A 19278-nucleotide genomic window follows, 5' to 3' on the forward strand; every position below is an offset into this window, starting at 1 on the left:
TCTCTCGCCTCCTCCTATACCTGACTGCAAACTTTCACTAACTCATCCCACCCCACAAATAATCAATTCTGCCACCTTCATTTAGTGTAGCAGCTAAGGTAGTTCCCTTTGCCTTCATGAACCCCAGCACTAGCGGCAGACAGTGATTGCAACCATTGGATATTTTTGTTGGAAACTCCTGTTCTTGCATACGGACATAGAACTAGGAGCAGGAGTAGGCCACTCAGCCCCTCGAGCTTGCTCCGCCATTCAATAGGATCACGGCTGATCTGATTTTAACCTCAACATCGCTTTCCTGTCTGCTCCTGATAATCTTTCACCCCCTTGCTTATCAAGAGTCTATCTACCGCTGCCTTAAAGATATTCAAGGATTCTCCCTCAAAAGGTAGTTGAGGCTGAGAATTCCAAAGTCTCTCAACCCTCAATTTTTCCTCATATCTGTCCTTAATAGGCAACCCCTTATTTTGAAACAGTGACCTCAAGTTCTAGATTCTTCCACAAGAGGAAACATCCTTTCCACATCAACCCTGTCAAGACACCTCAGGATCTTGTATGTTTCAATCAAGTCACCTCTTACTCTTCTAAACCCCAGTGGATACAAACCTAGCCTGTCCAACCTTTCCTCATAAGACAACCTACCTGTTCCAGGTATCAGTCAAGTAAAGCTTCTCTGGACCATTTCTAATGTACTTACATCTTTCCTTTTAAATAAGGAGACCAAGGAACTTGAAATTCGGACTGCAGTATATTGAGGCCGCAATGCTATTAGTGTTGGAAAAGGGTGAACGGGAGGATACCTCTTTGGTGTTTTAACAGCACAATTGGAAGAATGAAATTGTTTGGGTGGGGAAAAGAGTGAGTGGTCTATGCTGAATTTTGTCAACAAATACTGGTGTGACACGCTAATTACCATATGCACATAGTTGAAGGCATTGGTAAGTATGCCTTTAGATAAGCTCTGGAGTAGTGAAGTCTTGCTTCAGTTGTATAGAAGCTTGGTTATACCGCACCCAGAGTGCTATGTGCAGTTTTGGTCCCCTTACCTCAAAGGATATTATTGCCATAGAGGGAGTGCAACAAAGGTTCACCAGATTTGCTCAGGGATAGAGGGACTGTCTTATGAAGAAAGATTAGAGAATCCAGGCCCAGTTTCCCCAGAGTCTTGAAGAATGAGAGGTGATCTCATTGAAACCTACAAAATACTTAAAGGAATAGACAGGGTAGATGCAGGTAAGATGTTTCCCCTGGTTGGGGAGTCTAGAACCAGGGGACCCACTTTCAAAATTTAGGGAGAAGCCACTTAGGACCAAGATGAGGAGAAATTTCTTTACTCAGAGGGTTGTGAATCTTTAGAAATCTCTACCCCAGAGGGCAGTGGAAGATCAAACATTGAGTATGTTTAAGGTAGAGATTGATAAACTTCTGATTAACAATAACATAAAGGGCTGTGGGGTAGAATGCATTGAAGTGTTCGATCAGCCATAATTGTATGAATGGTGGAGCAGGCTCAATGAGCTGAATGGCCTTCTCCTGTTCCTATGAATTCCCTCCATAAGCTTCTTGCCTCTCCACCTCGCTACTTCAGGATGCTCCTTAAACCTTTGACCAAGCATTTTGTTACCTGTCATGTCTGTCCTTGCCTTGGTATTGTGTTTTTGTCTGATTGTGTTTCTGTAAAATCCTGTGGAGCATTTTACTAGTAAATGCAAGTTGTTGGCTATTTCATTGCCTTACTGAGTGTTTTTATTCACCTATAAAGATCTGAAGGTGTAGGCTATGGTATGACAATCCATAATTTTGTGGCAATCCATAATTTTAGCTGCTAAATTTTTATGGAGATTGAAAGAAATAATTGCCTATAATTACAATATGAATAATTAATTATGGTACAGTACAAATCACAGAAAATGAAATTGTTGCATTGCTAAATATATTTGAGACTGACCTTCATAGTTTGTATTTTACGGTGAATCATTGTGACGTATTCTGCATCATTGTAAACGTTCACATGATTTATGTGATTTTTATCTAAAATTTAGCACAGGAGGAGGCCGTTCAGCCGGTTGTGCCTATTCTGGGCCTTTGAAGGAGCAGCCGTACTTAGTTCCACTTTTTGTCCATAACCCTGTAAGTTTGTCATTGTCAAATACTTGTGCCACTCCGTTTCATAACTTCCAACTCTTTTTAGGCAGAGCATTCCAGATCACAACAGTGAGAGTTTCTTCATCTTCCCTCTAGATCACTTATGCTGAGTCCACGGCTTTTTGTTGTTGACCCACTCACCAGAGGGAGTAGTGTTTCTCTATCTGCTCTCATCAAAACCTCATCTTGTGAAATTCAGTGGGGGTCTTGCCCGCCAGTTGGCGAGCCAGCGAGAGCTTGCATTGCCTCCTTTCTGGAAGGTCCGTCATTTTAAATGTGTCTCGGACACTAAAGTAGCCAGCAGCAGACCTTCCCTGGGATCCAGGACACTGGAAATCCGCCCCCGAGTGCTGCCAGCCAATCAGAGGCCCGTATCTGTCCATTGCAGGCAATGTCAGTGGGAGCAGTGGCAGCTGTTGGCAGCGCACCCACCAGAAACCCAGGATCCGTGAAGGACCTAGGCCACAGGTGAATGAGAGCAGGTTGGTAGGGGCTGTGGGGTATGCAGCAAGTAGCGGCTATCAGTGCATGACCTTTTTTATTCTATTCCTCTTAACATAAACTTAAGTAACTTATATGCTTTTTTAAATCACTTCATCAACTTGCTATCTGTAAAATACTAAACATGGAATAGAAATCATTGTAATATAGCCGGATTAATCAGGACTGCATCTTCCCCTTTTATTTGTATTTTCTAAAAGTCAAGCCTAAAATCTACTTATTTCTAACTGTAAAGCAGTGTAATAATTACCTCAGTACATTGATAAATAAATTGGGTTTGTGTGAATGGCCATGCAGAGTTCCACATTGTATCCAATATATGCTAAGGGAGAACTACAAAATGGAGGTTTAAAAAAAATGTTCACCATCTGAATAATGCTTTTCTAACAGGTACCTTTAGAACATCTCCAAGAGATTACCATCAGTAAGCACTAATGTTTGCTACATAGCATCACTATTTGCATTGCACATGTAGATTAACCTTTTAAGTGTAATTATGCACAAGTTACTAGTTGGGGGTATTAAAGAAATACTCAAACACAGTCACCTCAGATAAATTTGTATATTGTAATGAAGTTTTGTTGATCTGCATTTTATGTATAAAATGTTGTGCAGTTACTGCAGGTGTAGTTCTGTAGTTGCAGGTTTAAGCCCCAATTCTAGATAGCATTTCAGTTCAGCCTGATTGGAAAGCACATTTGAGTCTTTCAACATTATTTTGTTTCTGACGCATCACTTTCATTAAAAGAATGAAAGAAAGCAACCTCAAAATTGGGAGTACACTTTCTGTTTAATGACTAAGTCAAACTGAAGATATAAATTGGCATGCGATGGTAACGGATGAGAAACTAACGTTACCAAGTTAGTCGAAACCTGCCACAAGGGCATAACTTAATCATCGAATGGAACGTTAAGGTGACTCAATGGCCCGACATTTTATCAAAACTGCAGATGTGTGGGCTTAAGCATACTGTAATATTGCAATCATTTTAAAACAGATTGTTCACGTTGTTCAAATTATGTTGCAAAACATTCTTTACCCCGAACAAATGCAAAAGATTAACTATAATATCCACTCATCAGAACTTTACACAAATTACAAGAAAGGTCGTGCTTTGTACTGAATGTACAAAAAGAAAATGTTAATTTTTTTTAAAAAAAATTAAACTTTTCTAGTTGGACAAAATAGTCCACATCAAAATAACCAGCTTGCCCAACAGCCTTTACTTCACTCATCCACTTTCCAGTTTACTTGCATTCTGAAATGGTTGAAATCCAGCTTAAAAGCAAATACAGGGTAGATGAAAAATGAAGCACAGATATGTAATCAAAAGCTTTCCAATTAATTAGAAAAACAAACAATTTTCATGTAAACAGACACTTAAGAATCATAATAACATGCATCACCTTCAGCTATTACTTCTCCATTAATTTTGTTTAGCTTTTGTATTTACATATGAAGCTCCAATGTTTAAGCTGCATAGAGATATGCATCACAGCAAAAGTGTAGTATACAGACATGAAATGAGCCTGAAAGAAGTCACGCCATTATTTTGGAACTTTACCTCTGATAAAGAAAACACTTGCATTTTATATGGTGCCTTACCACATACCCAAAACATCTCGAAGTGTTTCACAGAATGAAGCTCTTTTGGAGTATAATTACTGTATGGAGACAAATGGGACAGATGTTTTGGGACTTACCAGGTGCAGGGAGTTGAATGACTGGTTAATCTGCCTTTTCGATAGTAGTTGTTGAGGGAGGAATGCTGGCTAAAGCCTTGCTTTTAATCGAACATAATCAAGAAGATCTTTTATCATTTCCCTGACCAGTCGAGAGTTAACATTTCAGGTCCAGGACCCTTCATCACGATTGACCTGAAGCATCAGCTTTACTTCTCTCCACGGATGCTGCCTGCTGAGCATTTCCAGCATTTGTTTTTATTTCTGATTTCCAGCATCTGCAGTATTTTTGCTTTTGTAGACAGTAAGAGTTTGGTTTAATGTCTTATCTGAAGGGTAGACATTTTGCAGGTGTTAATTGGATTTTACCCTAAATATTAAAAAGGCTTACCATAATTTGCTTCATGCAAGTAGCACCATTCTACTTGAAAAACAATCAGAATTGTGAACCAATATTAGGAGATACCATGAAATCCTAGAAATAGATTATACTTCTAAATCTAAAATTAAAGTTGCTCATGGAAAGATTAGTTTACCCAATGAGAGAACACCTCAGCGCACATGCTGCCATACTTATTTATTACTGAATTTATTATTATTCAGCTTCACACAAGTGTAATTGTGGCAAATCTATAAGACAATATTAGAGCTAATGCAAATCTCTCATAGCTGCACCAGGCAATTGCTTTGGGGTAAAAACTAGGTCTCTTCAAAATGGAACGAAGTTTAAAAAACAAAAATAGATGAAATAATTTCAGAAGTCAACATGTTTTGGCATCAAACTGTAATTTCAATCCATTTGAAATTTCAATGTCAAGTCAAAATACAGAATTAATTTATATACTTTTTTAAGCTATTTTAAGTGCAACAGGTGTTAAACATTCAAACTTTCACTACTTCTCAAAAAAAGACATCTGCAAGCTGAATAACTTAAGTGTATTGATTACTCTGAAGATTACAGCTAATTTAAAATCTACTTTCAGTAGTTTCTATTTTTTTCAAAGCAAGTAAAACAGCTGCTTTGCAGAAACCTGGGCTTCAGTAACTATGCAAACTAGTGACAAAAAGCCTTTTTTAAACCTTTTAAGACCAACATCTCATGTCTTCAATATGACCACAAACAGATTTAGAGAATGAAAATTTCTAATGTTTTGAGGCATCATGCTACTTTTTGCATTTTTAAAACTGTTATTCAGTTTGTGTTCATTTTGCAGATACATAGGAAATACATAGGAAATTTAGAACTTAAAAAGGATTATGTGACTTGTACACCATGTCAAATTCTTCTGGAGTTGGAAAAAACAAACCATCTAAATTGTGAACAAAGAATTTAAAATGTGAGCTCCTTGCATCTTTCTTTGCAGCTGGTTCATAAATAGAGGACTAACACTCTCTAACCTCCCCCATTCATTGAAATTCAAACTGGCAGGGGTAGAGGAAGTATGAGGACTAATCTATTTTAAAAGAAATTATATTATTGCTGCCAAGATCACATTTTGCTGAATCTACCCCAATAATCAACATATGTACAAATTCCCTCAAGCTACAATGTTTTTTACGAGAGAAGCAGACAATGTTTAATTAAACTGACATCTTACTATTGCGAAAGTATTTGTAAAACTAGCAAAAGAAACGTTCACAACCTGCATTCAGTGATTTAAAAAAAACATTAACTTGTTCATTCAAACAGAATCATAGAATGATGCAGCACAGGAGGAGGTGGCCATTTGGCAAGTGTGTCTGTGCTAGCTCTTAGAGCTATCCAATTATTCCAGCGCCCCTGCTCTTTTTCCAAAGCTGTGCAACATTTTCCCTGTCAAGTATTTATCAAATTCCTATTAAATCTGCTTCCACCACCATTTCAGGCAGTGCATTCCAGATGAAAACTCAGTGCACAATATGCCACCTTGGATTTTTTTTGCCAATTATGTTAAATTTGTACCCCCTGGCTCCTGGCCTTTTAAGTCTTTGGAAGCAGTTTCTCATTATTCCATCAAAACCGTTCATGATTTGGAACACCTTTCAAATCTCCTCTTTGCCTTCTTTGCTCCAAAGAGAACAATCTCAGCTTCTCTATTCTCTCCACATCCTTGATACCATTCCAGCAAACCATCTCTGCACCCTCTCCAATGCCTTAACATCCTTCCTAAAGTTAGGGCTCCCAGAATTGGATACAATGCCCCAGCTGGGGTCTGAATGGAGTTTTACAAAGATTTAGCACAACATTCTTGCTTTTGAATGTTATGCTGTAGTTATAAAACCAAGGGCCCTTGTGCACATTTTTCAACATGCTCTGCCACCTTCAAAACTGTACCCACATCCTCAGGCCTCTGTACTTGCATCCCCTTCAGAATTGTATCATTTAGTTTATATTTCCTCATTTTCCCTACCAAAATGATTCACTTCAAGCTTTGACATTAGCTCATCTGCCACGTGTCATTTCACCAGCCTATGTCCTCCGAAGGTCTACTAATATCCTTCTTGCGGTTTTACTACTTTCCAATGCATGTTATCTGCAAACTTTGAAACTATGCCTGTATACCCAAGTTCAGATCAATATATAATCAAAAGCACAGTTGATGCTTGACCACCACAGCTCCAAGCTGCTAATTCAGACTAAATTTTCACAAGTTTGTGATTCAGATTTGTTTTTAGTTAGCTCTAATTACGTGATACATCTTTGTCAAAACCTTCTCATTTTCTAAATGCAAGTCTCTCCTCCAGTAAAATTGACTGTACTGTGGAATAATGTTTGTAGCATTAGACTTACCAGGTGCAAAGAGTTGAATGACTGGTTAATCTGCATTTTCAATGGTAACTAAAATAATTTTTTAAAAAATGCAGTGTACATCAGAGTGAAAAAGGAGAAACCATTTGTAGTGGCAGAGGGGTTGGCAACTAGAGGACACTCTATTTGGTAAAAGAACCAGAGATGACATGAGAGAACTTTTTTTAAACTCAGCAAGCGAATTAAATAACATTCAGGAGGGAATTGGTTAAATGCTTCAAGGGAAACATTTTTTTTCAAAACTGGGGAAAGAGCAGGTGAGTGGGACTAATTGGATAGCTCCAGCTAAGGAGCCAACACCGGCCTGCTGGACTGAATGACCTGTGCTACATCATTCATCGTATAATTCCATGGTTAGTGTTATGTAATGAGGTGATACTGAGGCTTGTAGCATTAGATAACTTGGGTGGGGGAGCACTGGAAAAGGAGAATTTAAGGATGCAAGTACACAGTTTGCACTTGTTTGACAATGTACTATTTTAATTACTGATTTCATAAATATATTAATCCCAGTTTTTAATGTTTGGAATTATTTGGTGGTATTTATCCATCTGGATCCTAATAAGGTTTTACTCACTCCTTTTGTGTGACAAATTCTGCTGCTCTGAAAGTCATCGCACAGGATCATTGGGAACGTCACTTTGGTTTCTATGCAGTAACCAGGAGTCTTCCTAATTTTATGCTCAATTTTCAAAGTTGCCTGTGATTGCAGAGATCTGCCATAAGAGGCAACTCTAGTGTAAACGGTGAGTACTTGTCTCTGGAAGCATCAACAGCACTTGTCACTATTTTGAATGTGTTCTTGACCTGCTCCTTACAGATCAGTGATGCAGTTTTGATTAATTTTGCCCTTTATGGACATCCCCCTGACATGTGGAAAATTTTGAGTGGAATGCAAAAGTAGCAAACGGAAATTTGAACAAAACGTAAAAGTATAATATGCAGTTATAGTCTGGTCTGCCCAAAATACCGTCGGACTTGACAAAGCTATAACATTAAGGTTTGCTGAGTGAAAGAGTACAATATTTTACTTGAAATTTGCTGTGATGATTTTATTAACAATCAGATTATCTTGAGCTATTTTTTACATCTTGGCAAATTAATCTCAAACAATTGCTTCTATTTCTGCTAGATTAGACAACGTTTTGGAGTCATTTCATTAGATGAGCATTGTATATAATGAATGTCACAAAGCATCTGAAAAAGGAGCAATGTCCTCATCTTCAAATTTGCGCACTCTTCCCTGCACTATTTTGGCTCTGATAAACTCAAAAAGGTTTAATGGAGGTTTTGGCAATTCAATCTATTAACTGTGATTAAAATTGGGCAGGAATCAGTCCAGTTTCTGAAGTTGCTTCCAAATGCTGTGCCTCTTGAGTCGCTTGAGTGCACTGTGTGATGGGCTCATTGCAACAATGTTGTATTTTTAAAAGAAAAAAGACTGCATCTGATGAGGCACTCCTGCCTTTGGTGAGCTTTAGGAACTTGTTAAATCACCTTTATGATTATTCAAATGTGGGAGACCAGCACCTTCATATTTAAATGCAGGATAGACCTTCAACAGATTTGTAGGTCCGTTGACTGTCACCTTGGCTTATTTACATTTGAGAAGCTCGGAATTGTACATTTCAGTAGCTGAACCACTATGAAAGGGCCTTGTAAAAGTGTAATTGTTAATAAGTCATACTCTCCAGGGGCAGAATAGGTTGTAAATACTCTTGGTGTTTCAGTACACTGGTCACTCAAATTCTTGTCTTGGGAGGACTGTAGACCTTGACAAAACCACTTAACCAAGCACTTTACTAGGAGTGAGGTAATTTATCTTGAGGGAGGAAATGTGGTAAAACATTTGCCACACCAGTAAGTGAAAATTAAGGGAAGCAATGAAATGCAAACTTTAGGTTATCGCACACACTCATCTGTATAGCTTTGAAGGCTGAATTGTAAGGTGGAGGAAATGTTAAATAAACTGAGATTTGAAGACTTCTCCCCTTTATAGAGTTCAGGGTCAAAGTTACATGGAAGATGCACTTCCCAGGGCAGGGGTGGTGTACTAAAAATAAACAATGGCGCTGTTTAAGTAAATTATACATATCAAAGGGTGCAGAGCAAGTGTTATATCAACCACTATGAATGTTTTTAACTTTCAGTAACTAACTGGTCCCTGATGTATATTGCTTGTTCAAGTGTATGTGTTAATTGTTTTGCAAGCATGGTTTAGGAGAGAAAAGATCCATATAGCAATACTTACCTTAAGATTAAGATATCTTAATCTTATTTGTGGCCATATATGTCATCACATGATACAAAAAAATGTTCCAGTGGCTGCTTCAGTGGCTGAAATCTCCCAACATAAACCACAAATCTGGAGGTCTTTTTTTAAAAAAAACATACATAATTTGCCTTGTTCATGAGAAAAATCTAATTTTAAGGTACAATAATTACTGTTCATTACTACATGGCTAGATAGGGTAAGGTACTTTACAAACTTCATATTAACACTTTATTATCAATTGCAATTTTATGTAATTACTATTATCACATTTGTACATTGCTTTGCAATGGTAATTGCAACAATGTTTTTGTTTATATTAAATGTGAGATTCATGCACTTGATAATGTATATGATAGCCTTTACTCAGCCCAAAACAAAAACAGAATTACCTGGAAAAACTCAGCAGGTCTGGCAGCAACGGCGGAGAAGAACAAAGTTGACGTTTCAAGTCCTCATGACCCTTCGACAGAACTATGTAAAAATAGGAGAGGGGTGAAATATAAGCTGGTTTAAGGTGGGGGGAGAGAAGTGGTTGGGGGGGGGGGAGGGGGGGGGTGTGGTTGTAGGGACAAGCAAACAGTGATGGGAGCAGATAATCAAAAGATGTCACAGACAAAAGAACAAAGAGGTGTTGAAGGTGGTGATATTATCTAAAAGAATGTGCTAATTAAGAATAGATGGCAGGACACACAAGGTACAGCTCTAGTGGGGGTGGGGTGAAATAAGACTAAAAGGGCATAAAAGGTATAGATTTAAAAATAATAATAGGTGGGAAAAGAAAAATCTATATAAATTATTGGAAAAAACAAAAGGGAGGGGGAAGAAACGGAAAGGGGGTGGAGATGGGGGAGGGAGTTCAAGATCTAAAGTTGTTGAACTCAATATTCAGTCCGGAAGGCTGTAAAGTGCCTAGTCGGAAGATGAGGTGCTATTCCTCCAGTTTGCGTTGAGCTTCACTGGAACAATGCAGCAAGCCAAGGACAGACATGTGGGCAAGAGAGCAGGGTGGAGTGTTAAAATGGCAAGCGATAGGGAGGTCTGGGTCATTCTTGTGGACAGACCGAAGGTGTTCTGCAAAGCGGTCGCCCAGTCTGCATTTGGTCTCTCAGCCCCCTATTTTCCTGTTAGCCTGACTGGCCACCAAGTTTAAAAAATTAGCCTTGTGATTCTCTCTGCTTCCCTTCTCAAGAAACCTTGAATTTGCTAAATATTTAACTCTACAGTCTCCTTAAGCACTCTGTTCCATTCTCTCACCATCTAGTGAAGTAGTTGAGACCTTGTTTCTGTTCATCTGAGCTTCTGCCCGTGCTTCATGTGATTTTTGTGAAATAATTGGCTAGAATGTCATATTTCTGATTGCTATAGTTCAGCATTTCTGTTCTCCATTGTAGTATGTTGAGCAGAATGGGGTCAAACTCGTGCTTTTTATAAACTCAACTGAGACTTGTAAGTTTTGTAAATTGGTGACAGTCTTGATCATCACTGAACTGGACAGTAATTTTATTTACTTTAACAAATGAGATGCTTCTGATCAATTTATCCACATTCTCATGGAATGATTCTGTTTAGTCACTGGTGAGTATTTTTTATCATGTATTAAAATAGTTATTTTGAATTTGAACTATTATCAATGGGTGTTTAGTACTTGAACGGAATGGTCACATCCAAACTGAACAAGCCCATGAAAGCACTTGAAGGACTTGGCGAATTTTGGGAGATTATCCTTTTACATCTGGAAGTTGGCATTATCCATCCAAAATAATTGTGTGCAGCAGGCTTTTGATGCTGATTTGAGATGATTTGGAAAGACTTGGCCTAGTACCCAATAGGCAATGATCCATAATATGCAGCATTCATAATTGGCAATGTTCAATAGCCATCAGAATGGGCGAAAGTTTAGTGGTGATGGACTGGGTATTGCTAAGGTTGGATTTAAAGCACATTGTTAGAGTAGAAAGAGCTTTGCTTTACATTTGCCAGTGCTGTACCTGGTTTAGAAGTGCTTAAATACTGATATATGGTGGCCAAGGTGAATGGGTTCATTTGCTCACGAGTAATAGTCACTCACCTTGGATGCAAGAAAAACACCTAATGAATGCACTTTTGTGCTGCTTTGTATTTCTGAAATCCTGTTTTTATGGTACCTTTTTACTCCATTTTGAATTAGTAGAGAAAAATTTCCTAAATTTCTTAATTCTACCATTTCTTCTGCCAATGACAAACAGATTTGCGTCTGCTAATGCATGATAGAAATTAGTTGTGTATGTCATCCAAGTGCTTACTAGTATCAGTGATTATTCTGGTTAGGTAATTAAGGTGGACTTGCCCATAGACTTTGCCCCTGTTAAAGGCGGGAAATGAATCTAAACATTGCGCAACATTTATAACCAATTTTAAGATAATGTTATCTCCGACCAGTAATTTCAGTTCGAGTTGGATCTGGCTACAGTGACTTGGAAAGGAGTTGTAGGGTGGGGAACTGCTCATATTAAAACTATATATTCAATTCAAAGTAATAGAGTGGGCAAGCAACCAAAAACAGAACTTCAGGACCCTTAAAATATTGCAGGCGTATTCGTCTATTTTTGAAAAAAACTTCCCAATTGGCAAAGTTTAAATCATGTAAAATAATTGACTTTTAAGATCTTTTTTTGACTTTCAGAGGTTTGCTTAGTTGAGACATGAAGTATTTCACCCATGTGAGACTCTTCACGATAGCTGCAGAGTATGCTATCTTCAGTGTTGATTGTAGAATTCTCTGCTACCTTTTTGTCATCTTTGCAACTTCTGCTATCGCCATTTTCTATAGCCTCTTTTGCCATGATGCTAACATTGGTCTTCTCTCCCCAAAACAACTTTTGTCCTCCCTGTGGCTATCTAAAACAGTTTAGCTGTTGGATGATGGCATGAACCTTGACTATTTGCCTCACTTTTGTGGAGTGACCAACAACTGGAGCAAAAGTGTGGGACTGGCTGAGTTGCTCAGAGAACTGGCATGGGTCTGACCAGCTGAATGGTCTAATTTTCCGTGCTGTTACCATTCTATGAATTCCTTTTGTGGACAGTGGGAATTAGAACTTCAAGCTCAGCAATTTTGCACTTTAGTGACTGTACTCTGGCACCTAATGCAGATGTATTCTGGGGATGTATTCTCTAAGTTCTCTGCTTGTTAGAATCGGTTCTGGATCCTGTAGCTTCAGGCCAGTTGTCCCATTAGTCCTGATTTCAATGTGCAAAACTTCCTCTAAATCTTGCACCTTTTTGTCTTGTAACAAGTAGTTAATTTTTTTAATTGGAGGCTGGGAGAGAACTATTCAGTAGTGGGTTATTGATACCTCATTTTGGGGGGGAGCTGGTGGTGGGGCAAGGGGGGTGTCACTTACCTGATATCCTATCTGCACTGATCTCTTACCCAAATTAAATGACCGGAGTGCTGTCAAAAGCCTAGCAATTGTTCTTGACTCCAGCTACCAAGTTTGTTTTCAGAATACACTTTTGATTATGAAGTCTGTTATTGGATCTCCTGCATGGAAGTTCCACATTCTCCTCACTGGTAGTTGCTGATCCTCTGCCCTTCATAAACCTGTTCACAAGTCAACAGTGCCCTGTTGTTCATGTCTGTCTCTCCCCATTGTCACTGACCAGTGGTAGTTCCCTGACTCCTGACACGCTGAATTTAAGATTTTTGGCCTCACCCCACCTCATTTCTACAACCACCCATTTGCACCCTTCAGTCAGTTAGCTGTAGCTTATTGTGTCTCCTCCACTCCCTCCACCCCCCTTAGTAGCAGAGTTGAAGTACAGTAGCAGCCCAATTGCTTTCCTATAACTCTGCCTCTTTTACTCCTGTCTCCTTTTAAAAAAGCTTCTCAATTCTTTTTTGATCAAGATTCCAGACACTTCGAACTCTCATCGTGACCTGACAAAATTTTTAACTTTTTTTTCCCCTCTTGTCTATAAAGCACCTGTAGGGATGAAATACAAATGCACGTGTTTTTCTGTAGGATAATTCCTTAATCCTAGTAATTTTTAAAAATCCTGTTGCTAAACTTTTTTTGACTTGGTTTTGATTGTTTCTAGGAAGTTGTTTCCTTAAATTTACATTCATAGCATAAAAACAAAAATTTTAATCATATACCATTGAGAAAGGGAGTGTTCAGTAAAACCTTTATTTTAATTGGTTGGCAGAGGCGAGGCAGGAAAGCATTGGGGAGTACAAGCAATGTGACAAGCCTAGACCGGTTGAACACGTTCTTCTAGGTCTGTGCAACAATAACTGTTTGGCCTGGGTGTTTTTCATACAAGAAAGCGAAGGAAAGGAAATGCATGCTGTATTTCCACAAGAACAGACATGTATGTTACCGTGTTGCTGCTGTTACAGAAGCTTTCTCTCTCTTTCAGTGCCTCCTTCCATCGGGGTAACTGCAGACCTATCCGGTTTGAACCACCAATGTTGGATTTCCACGAACAGTAAGCCAACCTTTTGTATTTTTTATGATTTTTGTTTTTTCAAAGTGAACTGAACAGGGTGTCTGCTAATATTGATTTGGTTGAGAAGTTAATTGTATAATAAACTAGTGATACCAATAGTCAGAATTATGTGGTGTTTGGTTTCCTTTTTTAAAGTCTTTTATTGTGCAGATTTCAGTTTGTTTCGACTGAGGGCTTGAGAACAAAGGTGTGTCAGTTTGTGTATATGGGGCTGTTCAAAACTCAGTAATGCAGTGTGTCAAGGAGATTAGATCAGTTAAACTTTAACTTTTTTTACAGTAATTTCTGGGGACAGGATTTGAAGTTAATATAACAATTATTTCATGGAGCTCTACTGATGTGGAGAAAAATGCATGCAAATTTTTTTTAACAATTCAACTGTTTTGTTGCATACATATGTTTGATGGAAATTTGTAATGAGAAGGTGGGAGCTTGTGAAAGTGATAATACATTCAGGCAAACTATTCTATGTTTGTGTATTCAACAATTCCATTTCCTTAAATGGAACCACATCCTGTCAAGTGGAGTGAATAGAGAAGCAGCATTTGTCACCAAACATTTTGACCCTATACTCATTGTCCCTGCAAGTGCACAGCAATAATTCTAAGTCTGCCAAGACACTAGGTCACAATAGTAAAGTAGCTGTACAAGAAAACAGTCATGAGTTTCATCGAAGACACTTGTTGTGAAAGTTATTGCTAACTCTCAAAATTATTACAGTTTTAAAAATTGTGGATTCAAGTCCCCCTCAAGGACATAATATAAGCTGACAGTTCAGTGGACCACTGAGTGTGCTGTCAGAAGTGCCATTTTTCACATGAAGGGGAAAAAAAAAGAAAAGATATCTCTCAACACTTGCAATCAAAAGTTTTTTTTTAAAAGGAGTCACTGTTCTATTGTAGGAAACGTAGGAGCCAATTTATGCACAGTGGTTATAAAAGAATTGTGACACTCTTTTGAAGACTAAGTTCTTCCTGGTGTCCTGGCGGACACTTACCCTTCAACCAACACTATTTTAAAAATCCAGTCGCTATGTAACAGCCTTTTGCGGGATCTTTGTATTGTATTCACTGTTGCAGTGTAGGGAAGGAAGCATGCAATTTGCGTACAAAGTACTTCATTGATTAGAAAGCACTTTGGGATTTGCTGAGGTCATGAAAGACCCTATATAATGCAAGTATGTGATTTAAAAAGGATACTGTAAGTTAAGTGAAGTTTTGTAAATTAACAATCTGCTGTTTGTTAACTATAAAACGTTTATCAAAATTTTTAACTTGAAATGTGGTCTGTCAAATGTTTATCAGTTGGAGAGAATCTAAGCATAACCTATGACTTGGTGCTCTTTCCAATTATACTTTTATGGTAAACTCAAAACATTCCAGATTAATTTGTGCATAAAGCAACATTTTGGTTCGTTAGGGAACAAGGGCTTGCCTAAGGAGGCTGCCTTTCTCATTGGATATGAGTGTGTATCTGGAGAGGGGTCAAATTGTAACCTAGCCTGTTTTCCAGTTCTCTTGCATTGCTCCAGCTGAGGTCAGCTAACTCAGCATGGAGCTAGATCAAATTTAGGATCTCGTGGTTTGTGTGGCTCCTTTTACAGTCTGTCAGAAGTAGATAGAATTCAGAACAGCACACTTACTCTCTGGAAGCCCTTTTTCAGTCTTGGGAACAATTGGTATCTGATGTATAGGATACTGATGTGAGGACTGACCACTTTGTCAAATGTACCCATTACATCTACTGTCCAGATATGGTTTCTTCATGTGTACTTTGATTCCTCCTGCGAATCATTGTAACTGGGTTTACATGCTGCTGGTTTCTATATTTTATTACAGCACCTTGAATGAATGCATCAAAAAACACATTGAAGGTAAAGGTTAAGTTGAATGTCGTCTTTTAACGCGTCCTAGCAGACGCTTTGTTCATATTCAGCTACAGATTACACTTTCTCCTCTTTCCCCCTCTCTCCTCCCCCCCCTCCCCCCGCCAAAACCTTGGAAGGAATTTTGTGATATGCTCAGACAGTGCTACTTGTAGGTTTCTTCAAGCTCACTGCAGATAGGTAAATATGTTCCTTTTGCATTCCAAAGTGGCATAAATAAATAAATCCCTGAATGTGCTGTCCTCTGGTCACATAAACAGCACCTAGATTATAATTCATTGCATTATGCAACACACAGTTCCATTTTATGCATTGTTGATGAAAAACTTACTTGGACTTCATCAGCTGACACAGTAAGTAATCCGGTTTACTCTTGCTACTGTCAGGAAAATATAATAATTTTCATAATGTTATTGACATTTATTGTAAGGTAGGAATAGTGTCTGTGTTTGTGTGAGAGAGACTTAATTGAATTAAAGACAGCTGGCCTGAAGGCTTTGATGTATCCAGAGAAGCTAGGTGTGAAATTTTAAATAGGTAAACATGGCTGGAGTTTTAGAATGTGAGGTGTAGAGGGAAAATTTGCATTTTTAGATAAACCAGAGTAATTTGAATTTCAAGAGGTGGTGAAATGTTACACTTAGCCAGAAGAAGCCAACAGTGTGTTTGTTTATTTTTCCCAAAGCATGATAAAATTGGTGCCGTGAAAGATTTTTATTATTAGAAAAGTAGAGTTAAAAAGACATGTTGGAACAATGGAATACCAGTTGTAACCTACAGTTTTATATTATTGGGAGAACCAATCTTCACTATGATAGTGTGCTTGGTGGTAAGTGCCATTACTGCAAAAATACTCCAAACTTCAAATTGTCATAACTCAACTTCAGGAAGGCCCATCATCTTGGGGTAACAAGGAATGAATCATAAATGAAGCCTTGACTGCAAAAACCAGATTCTGAGTGCAAATATTTTTTTAAATCCCTGCTTTAATACTAGCTGGTAACCAAAGATACTTAAGATGTCTTTCTTATCAATCTAAAGTTATTGTAGTGTTGAAGTTTTTAGATTTTAATAATCGACCTTATGTATAAAAGTCAGCTGAAGACATTTCACAGCACTTGAGCTGCCCTGTTTCACTTATCATGGTCATCCCATAGTCAACATTCTTTTTTTCCCCTTGTATTCTTCTTCTTCTGCAAAGTAAATTATTTGGGAAAAATTTTTTTCATGGGGAATGTCTGAAAACCAGATGAATGTACTGTCTATATTTTGAAGGTGTATTACTGAACAAATCTGCATTGTGAAATGTGTATATAGAAGTAAATGTTCTCGAAACTGATGGTTCTGCTTTGAATAGTGTTGAAATAAACTACTGATTTCCTCTTCAATTCGGAAGTTACACATTTAAAGAAAGAGAAAGCAGAAATAAGGTTGCACAAATTCTATTCTAGTTCACTAGAGTAGGCATATTCCCAAGAGTTCAGGGAAAAAAACCAGAGGGGAAAAAAGCAATTTTTAATGTTCCTAAGTATCATAGTACTTTTTTGTTTTTTAACTTTGCAAAATTATTGCACTGTTCATCTGGGACCTGTTATTTCATAAAACTTTTTTGTTTTAGATAAGGCGCTGTTATATTTTTTATTTACCCATAGAGCGAGGTGAAATGAATGGTTTTACTGCAATTTTGGGAGGTTAGATGGTATTTCCACCAATTCTGAATGCAAACTGCAGTGTGGTCAGTTACAATGTACTTGCACACTAAAGATAACTTAGTGGCATGCTAATGTAATCCAGCATTTACACTTGATTTTGAAAATCCCTCAACTTTTCTTACACTTGTCTGCTGTTAGCTGTTGCCCCAGTTCATGCCTAGATTAATATTTTGGTTGACAAGATAATTTTTGTGTATCCTGCACTAAATGGCAACAGCATACAATAACCTATATTTTCTATAATGGTGTATTATTGTGTTTACTCTTGTAACTTTGCATGCAGAACTGCTACTACAGGAACATTAACACTTGCCCAATGCATCTGTCAGCAAAGTTCTTGGTACATGCTGGTATTGATTTTAGTTGCCCATGAAACGATGCACAGCCTTTGTCCTGAACGGATGTTCAACACTTAATATTTTGGATAAGTATTTGGGAAAGAAAAATGTGGAAGGATATTAAATTAGGTAGTTGCATTGAAAGGCCTCTCCTGTGTTTTTAATGCATGTGGTTTTCAAACATCAGGAAAACATAGAGGCATGAAACAAAAACTTGAAATGCTTTCCCTCCCCCCCCCCCCCACCAAAACAACTCAGTCCCTTTGTCCAGAAGGGGCATTATGTAATTGCATAATGTTATCAGCTGGTGTGTTGTTGCAAATTACTCATACTGACTACTGCTGATAGAATGTGATCAACTGAAGTTGAAAGTTGTAGCTGAAAGTTGTTGAGTTTTAAGGAGTTGCAGAATTTTTTTTGCACATGATAGATGCATAACCCAGGGCTTGGAATAAGCTAGTAACAAATTGAGGACTTTAAAATAATGAGCAAAGTTCAGGTGACTTGTCAAAATAGGGGCATCCTACATTTTCTTTACATTGTCATTTTGTATTTTTGCCTGTTTTCATTTGGGTAATATGAAAGAGACCTTGTGCGCAACAGTTATTTTTGATATTTATTGACTGTTTAAAGGGGTCACTATAGATTCAATATGCTATGTGAAGATGGTAGTTGATAGATACGATATCATACGTTAATTGTGTAACTGGGGCAACAGGTAATTTTGAAGGCTAAGTTACAAAAAGAGTTGACAGAATGTAGAAGCATTGTTGGGTAAAAGTACATAAAACAAAAACTCAAAATGCAATTGAGACACAAGTTTTGGTCATTTCCCCAGTAAAATGTCTTGTCTTCCATCCTGCCAAATAGCGCTCAAATGAATCCAAAACATTTAAATAATAAAACTTGGACAGAAATACTGGTGTCTTGTGCCTCAGGATCAAACTGTCTGCCTATTTTTAAATGTTAGCAAATAGTTTACAAAAAGGAAAAAAGTTATTGAAAAGGGCTGAATATGGGTGGGGCTGGGTATAAGCAATTATTATACATCTCTGCTGAACATTTTATCATTGAAACCCTAAACATTGGAATTTCCTTGCCCTGTGGTCAATATTGGGCAGGATTTTCCGGTCAGTGGCGCAGGAACAATTCTATCCATTCATTACATTTGAATTAACCCACAGACTCTGTGGGCTTTTGCGTTGGAGTTTATGGTTATCAGAGCGCCAAACAGCACAGCACCCTCTACAGGGGATCTGACACCTATGTTAACTGGGCAAACAGTGATGCCTCTCCTTAACCAATCAGATTGAAGAATCCTTACCATGGTGCGGTGTTTAAACCAGGAAGTGTAACTTAGAATAGTTAATTCAATGTCAGATCATGTACAGCAGCGAAAGCAAAATAGAGGGGGAAAGAAAGATGGGATTGAGAGAGAAAAAAAATCAGTGGATAGATAAAAG

The 19278-nt window shown here is 38.0% G+C and overlaps 1 protein-coding gene across 4 annotated transcripts in view; it reads left to right on the forward strand.

Annotated features, from left to right (window-relative positions):
- The window catches only part of tmem131 (transmembrane protein 131), a 169708-nt gene that overhangs the window by 62821 nt on the left and 87609 nt on the right, over nt 1-19278 (forward strand). For 3 of the 4 annotated variants that reach the window (XM_078545156.1, XM_078545158.1, XM_078545157.1), the window contains one exon: nt 13791-13859. In XM_078545156.1, coding sequence (XP_078401282.1) covers nt 13791-13859 — 69 coding nt within the window. Of the gene's footprint in view, nt 1-2039; nt 2128-13790; nt 13860-19278 lie in introns of all 4 variants that reach the window. The other variant, XM_078545159.1, reaches the window with a different exon arrangement.

The sequence above is a fragment of the Cetorhinus maximus genome, chromosome 7 (genome assembly GCF_964194155.1).
Source record: "Cetorhinus maximus chromosome 7, sCetMax3.hap1.1, whole genome shotgun sequence".
Taxonomy (NCBI): Eukaryota; Metazoa; Chordata; class Chondrichthyes; order Lamniformes; family Cetorhinidae; genus Cetorhinus; species Cetorhinus maximus.